The sequence below is a fragment of the Sinocyclocheilus grahami genome, unplaced genomic scaffold (assembly GCF_001515645.1).
Source record: "Sinocyclocheilus grahami isolate Dianchi unplaced genomic scaffold, SAMN03320097.WGS_v1.1 scaffold285.1, whole genome shotgun sequence".
NCBI classification, from domain to species: domain Eukaryota; kingdom Metazoa; phylum Chordata; class Actinopteri; order Cypriniformes; family Cyprinidae; genus Sinocyclocheilus; species Sinocyclocheilus grahami.
Genome location: NW_015505464.1, coordinates 596849 through 604154, shown reverse-complemented (window position 1 = coordinate 604154; position 7306 = coordinate 596849). Strand labels below are relative to the sequence as shown.

At 36.8% G+C, this 7306-nt stretch overlaps 1 protein-coding gene across 1 annotated transcript in view; it reads right to left on the bottom strand.

Moving 5' to 3' along the window:
• Positions 1-3899, bottom strand: part of cpne4a (copine IVa) — a 42166-nt gene extending 38267 nt beyond the window's left edge. Inside the window, exon 1 of the mRNA XM_016292478.1 lies at positions 3708-3899. Coding sequence (XP_016147964.1) covers positions 3708-3878 — 171 coding nt within the window. The 5' untranslated portion in view covers positions 3879-3899. The remainder of the gene's footprint in view (positions 1-3707) is intronic.
• Positions 3900-7306: the final 3407 nt, after the last annotated feature.

Sequence of the window (7306 nt, the reverse complement as noted above, 5' to 3'; positions counted from 1 at the left end):
AGCAGTGCCACAGGCTGATTGTCTCCATGCCACGCCGCACTGATGCAGTAATTCATGCAAAAGGAGCCCCTACCAAGTATTGAGTACATGTACAGTAAATGAACATACTTTCCAGAAGGCCAACAATTCACTAAAAATGTTTTTTTTATTGGTCTTATGAAGTATTCTAATTTGTTGAGATAGTGAATTGGTGGGTTTTTGTTAAATGTGAGCCAAATTCGTCACAATTAAAAGAACCAAAGACTTAAACTACTTCAGTCTGTGTGCATTGAATTTATTTAATACACAAGTTTCACAATTTGAGTTGAATTACTGAAATAAATGAACTTTTCCACGACATTCTAATTTATTGAGATAAATAAACAATTTTGGACTAGGTGAGCAGTGTAGGTCCCTTTAAAAAAATACTAATGAAAATACAAAACTGCTACAAAATTCAGTCACGCACCCAAAACAAATGAGCTGCTGTCTGTGTGTGAGTAAATAAGACCAGCTGCAATAATTAAAAAAAAAAACACGAAAACACGTACAGACACACAGACTGTACAGCAGATGGCTTTTTAAAATGGAGTATGGTTGATCAGACGATCACTTGTCTCCAGTCCATTCTAACTCGCTGTCTGACAGCTGATCTAATCTAACTACATTAGGGAAATCTCTCTCTCAGGCAAAGTAATTTCAGGAACATGGATTTTAATGGACAGCAGATTAAAAAAAAATGCAATAAGTGAAGTCAGGGAGCAAGAACATCTACCTGTGAATGATCACTTCTAGGCATTTCATACCATAAATGTTTTAAAAGTTGCATTTTTAATGGAGAAAGATGAAAACATTAAAATGAGAAGTCAGAAAGAGACTGATCACTGAAAAACAGATAAGGCCATTTACCGGATTTAAAGCACACACATTAGACCAAGTTACACAGGACCAGTGAGCAAAAACCTCTTTGAATGGAGTTGCCATGAACAAATCGTACTTTCAGTACATTTTCAAGGGCACAACATGGAAACGGCTTGAGTGCATTAGAGGACCTTCACCCCAGAGACTGAGGGCCCATCATGAATTACTATACACAGTCTGGAGTGCCTTCTTTGTGATTCAGAGCATGGTGGATTTGTGACCATCTCTCTCTGCTTGATGGTGCTCGAGCTCTGAGCAGCTGCAGTGCTGCAGTGGGCTAATAGCAGGCAGGGTCAGCAGCAGGTCTTTACTCTCTGTGACTGCCGCAGTTTAAAAGCTTGTTCAGGCACACAAGTGCTGCTTCCTGTACTTGCACTCATTCAAGAGCCGCCAGCTAAACAAACAAACAATAATCTTGATCAAGGGTCAACAGAGAGCCACTGCTGATTCTGAGATTTCAAAATGCAACACAATTGACAGACAGCACATTTTTTTTAGAGTAAATCCATTTGCTTTTAAAGTACACTAATGTTCAGTTTTGTGGTTGGTAACAACCACATTTCTTATGCTATTAATTGTTGTGCTGCTTAAAATTTTTGTTGGAAATCATAACACATTATTTTTTCCAAGATTCTTTGAAGAAAAGAGCAACATTTATTTGAAATATAAATCATTTGTAGCATTATAAATGTCTTCTCTGTCGCTTTTGATCAATTTAAGGCATCCTTGCTGAATAAAAGTAGCCTATTAGTTTCTTTATTGATCACAAATGTTTGGATGTTAGTGTGAATTTTATATACTGTATAAAATCTGTTTCTGAACTTTCTCTACCCCAATCCAGTTTTCTGCTCTCACAGCTCCAGATGAATGAGGGATATTCTTGGTAGTGAAATACAGACCAAATTTAATTAACACTGTCATACTTCAGCTAAAGATTTGATAATGGCTCCCAGTGTACAGTTGGAAAGTGAGAGATGAGCTATCAAACGGAGAGAGAAACTATCACAATGGGATAATCCACTCAAATTAGATTTAGCCAAACCCACGGATATGAAATTGAAGTCATTTGGGCACTCAATACAATAGCATGCATAAGTGACATTTTCAGATAAATGAGTCTGACCCGTAATAGCACTGAATACTGGAGGAAACGGGTTAAGAGGTGTGAAGAGAAATGCAATCACGACTGCACTAAATCACATTGCTTGTGTTTGTTAAGCTACAAATGTAAATTTGCTTCAGGCAACATCAGAGAAATTAAATATCATGATATTTCTCTCTTAATAGACATTAGCTTATAGCTCATAAACAAGGATTTTTTACTCTTTGAAAATGTCTTTGGTTTATTAGCTTTATTTGACAACATTAAACACAATTTCACAAGCAATCCCATTTAAAATCTCTAATGTACGAGTCTCAGGGCATTTGGATTTGGAAAAATTATAAAAAGTATGATGCAACAAGCTCAGCTATAGCGGCCCTTAAAGAGCAAACAGTGCAGTCAAACAGAAGACGTTCTTCAAATGTTCTTCATGGCGGGATTTCCAGGAGGAATGAAGAGGTCCTTTGAGAACAGGTACGAAATGTCGCAAAATGAAGATTTTACAGTGTGGTTTCCTTCCGAGACACTCGCACAGACTCAAAGAGCAGAATCACCATAAGTGAACATGTGAATGTTTAATGAGATTGAGTGGTGAAAACAAATTCCTGCTGGTGAGCTGGCAAAGCCTTCATAACCTGACAGGGAGATTTCTCAGAAAACATATGCCGCCTGCTTCTCTCGCTCATTCACACACATGCATGCTCTCACACATTCACCTACAAATATATATAATTTTCCTGAAAGCTCAGGCAGGTTGTCAAAGATCAAGCATACACGGGAGCACCGCGGTAAATAAACTATTAGAATAACACACAAAATATGAACTGTCTCAAACTATACTTAAGTAGCAGATTATGAGGCAAAACTGTGGATTTGTGTCATGCCTGAGGTATTTGTGTAGGTTTTAAAATCAATTACACTATACAGAGACACTATGTTTTCACCTACACACTGAAATTGAATGATGGCTGAACAGTTGCTCGGTTGAACAGTATTTATGCAAGAATTTTTCCACTGATTTTTGTAAACGTAAAGTTAAGTTAACTGCTTCCAGGGTTATTATAGACAACTAAAACTAAAAACATAAAAAAATTACATTACTTGAAAAAAGTTAAAGTTTTAACACTTAGTTTAACTTGATGTACTAAAATAACTAAAGCTGAAAAGTGCCCTGGTGCATCTATTTAAAACAAAAACTAATAAAAATGACAAAAACAAACAACAAAGTTTACTAAAACCTCAATTCAAAGTAAAAACAGAAAAACAAACACTTAAACCAGAAAACACAAATTAAAAACATCAAAATATTTATAAAAACTTCAATAGTATCTCATATCTTACTTCTCAACTGAAATAAAATACTTCTATTTTACAAATGCAAACATGATATTCTTACATTACTGTATATTCACTAACAATTTGAAATATTCAGTAGTCTCTTAATTTTGGTAGGGACATTTATACATCCATATCCAAACCTACACTCATGTGAGATGGTATGGTGTGAAAATGAGTGGAAAATTGGAAGAAAACAGCAAAGAAATGTGTGAAAAATGCAATGAAAAATGCATTGATATGGCCTCCCAAAAGAATTAGAAGATTATTATTATAATAATAGAAAAATTATTTAATTCAGTCACATCACTAGAAATTTTATGCATCCAACTGGAACCACAAATCTTAAATACATAAAACTCAAACCCACCTCCAACCACTGGCCATGGGACTGCATTTTGATGACCACGCAAGGATCCGGCTTGGAGAGGGTATCCCTGTCTGAGATGCCTTTGCAGGCGACCCGCAGCTCTACTTTGGTCAGGCAGGGGCTGTTGAACAGGCCCAGAGAATTGGCTGCAGACTCGTAGATGTCACTCATGTTTCAGGAAATAACGGCGCTAAAAAGGGGAAAACAATTTTTTTTTTATTCGATTTTTCTTTTAGCTCTCAAAGTAATGTTATTTATTACAAATAATTTAACAGTTTTAAATCTATCACAGATAGAACACAAAGATGTGTCCGACAAGCAGAGAAATCGACCAACCTGTTTACTAAATGGATTGCTGTGGACTGTAAACCAGTGATATACAATACGGAAATAAAACAAACAATACTGTATACACTGACTTTTAAAACCACTTTTTGTAATGTCTATTCAAAGATGCATTTAAAGTTGATTGACAGTCACACACAAAAATCACAAAATCAATAGTACCAAGCAAGTCAGATCATTTCTTTACTTCTTTTCTGTTTAAAGAATGCAAATAAGTATGAAAATGATGTATCTGTATATTTCAAAATGTGTAATTTGCTACATAATGGCCCTTAATTTTTCACTGGAATGTATTATGCCTGTGCGTTTATACTGAGACATATGGGAATATAGAGACAGTAATTTATCGAGCTGATGTGTGGGAAAATTTCTAATCAGAATCCCCACCATCCCAATCAGTTACAATATAGAGCGAATGAGCTGAGCTAACTGAAATTACAGTGCATGCAGAGAGAGAGGGAAAAGGAGAGAGAAATCGGAGCTGATAAATGGATATTGAATGATGGATGGATGTCTTAATATAGAGAAAGAAAATCCCAGAATGTGCAATAGTAGTAGTGATGCTTGCCTTAGCAAACAAAAACTCTAACGGTAGAAAACACATCCTTAAATTGCAATGTTGTGCTAGTTACTGTCATGTCATAGTTACTGTATGAAATTTTGGCTGCAACCCACAGTAATCCAGTCAGAAGCAGACCATGAGCGGTAGATCTGACCTCTGAGAACTGCTCTGTGAAAGAGAACAACTCAATGAAAGGATTATTCTCAGCCAATGCAAAGTCATCCATCACTCCTACTGTATCACACTGACAGCCTCATATATTATAGGTCAGCAGCGACAATACAGAGGTGAGCGGATCTCTCCCTCTGTGTATGTGTGCAAACTTCTCAACATCGACGGCAAACTACGTCATCAGTCTTTCATCCTCTGGATGCTATTTTTGAGTGTTTTCTCAGCCAGTTTCCCCTCTATTTCTGTCTGTTAATGACTCTCACTGAGCCTCTTTATATAGACACACACAATGTCTGCAGCAGAAATAAAATTTTCAAGAAATCTTCAGTGCTAAATTACACCCATTCATGACACTCAAACTGATTAAAGCCCTTCTAACTGGTAAATAATGCTAAATATGGTATGCGGTTAGGGTTAGGCTTTCTTTTTAGCTTGTTTTTAGTCTTTCATCAAAATATAGCACTTAGCTATAGCATCAGTGCACAAGCTCTGACATATTGAGGCCTGGTGCTCATGCAGGTGAAGTGAGTTTGAATCTCAATTTTCTCAATCCCCCATCTTCATCCCATCTAGCAACCATACTTTGAATAAAAATGGCATAAAAAGGCCAAAAACAGTAATAACTTTATTTGCTTTTGGAAAGTCTTGCCTCTTCTGGAAGACCAAGGTTGTGCAGGTGTTGAAAAATACTATTAAATTGAATATAACACATAAAAAACATGCCCAGGTCACATTTTTCTCCCAAAACCAAATAAAAAGAATTTTTTTTGCATAATGAAAATGGTGTTCGATCCATTAGGATTTTTTGTTCTCATCAATTCTCATTTTCGTAATGCATCCACATATTTGTATTTTCATTATTCTCTTTGGACATTCTCATTAGAGTCTCATTATTTTTGGTTTTGAGGTGAAATATGACTCAATTTTATGTGTTTCACCCATTAACACCCATTAAACTACACTACGCCCTGCTAAATACTGTTTCATTTGTAAATACTGCACCACACACCAGGGAACTTAATCTCAAATGGCCATGTATCATGCATACAGTAAATATGAAAGGAACACCAAGACTAACTCAAAGTCTAAAACAGGTATTATCTAAGCTAGACACGTGAGAAAGATGTACAACTTGGTATCCCTAACGGCTGCTGGGACATGCTGGGAATACAGGTAGTGCTGAAACCCTCTCTCTGTACTCAGTGAAGTGTCAGTCTCAAGAGAACAGCCACACAGTGGAGCTGATGGGGCGGCGGGTAAGCAGCACTCCTGTGACAGACTCCACCGGTACATGCAGTCTCCTCCACTGCTGGTGAGACTGAATGAGAATTTGAGGAATTCCCTGCGACAACAGCTGTAATCATAAAGCGGGATGCTGTCCACCGATCTGACAATGTTCGTCTAATAGCCCTCTGCTTTCTACAACATCTCTATACAGTATCCTGCTTGTTAAAGCAACGGAAGTCTAAATGTTTCATGCATCAATAGCTTTTTGGAGGGTGGAAGCAGGACTGAGAAACCAGGCGGATTATTGAACATCGCTTTTTGGAAACTACAAAGAAATCCCCCAATTTTTGCCACACAATCCATTCTGGTTCAGATTTATTCATTTGCTTTGGCAGAATTATGGGACTGTGATCACCTCTATCATGGCTCAGATCGCCCTATTTGGCCACATAAAACCCACCAACAGATAAAAAGCTCAGTGTTTAGATATTCAGGTATTTGTGCGGTGAAGAATAAATTAATGCCTTGGAAAATTCTCATAATAACATTACTTAAACGAAGAGATCAAAATTAACCAGTACTCGAATGGGTGCCGTCAGAATGAAAGTCCAAACAGCTGATAAAAACATCACAATAATCCACACCACTCCAGTCCATCAATTAATGTCTTCCGAAGTGAAAATGTGTGTAAGAAGGCATTTTAACTTGAAACGTCAGTTTTGGTCCACAATCCATAATAATGCTTTCTTAAGTGAAAGATTTCAGTCACTGTTGTCCTCTCACAGCAAAATCCACTGACATATTTGTTTAGAACTGTTTTGGACTGTTTATACTAGTAAACGGCGCATGGTCTGTACATATGTCTCTCCTGATTCCGACAACTTCTTCAATGTAGGAAGCAATATTATAGAGGACTTGTATTTAGCTGGAAGCAACTATTTGAAGTTAAAAACATCTTAATGATGGACTTTGTTTATTGCAAGCACAGATTTTCACTTGACAAGACATTAATTGATAGACTAGAAAGGTGTTGATTACTTGTGGATTATTTTGATGTTTATATCAGCTGTTATGACTCTCATTCTGACGGCACCCATTCACTGCAAAGGTTCTATTGGTGAGCAAGTCATGTAATCCTAAATTTCTCTAAATCTGTTCTGATGGAGAGACAAATCTACATCTTGGATGGCCTGAGGGTGAGTACATTTTCAGCAAATTTTCCTTTTTGGTGAATTATGTCTTTAAGAAATATGACACACGAGTCATAAGGACTGCGTGTATGATTTATTTATTT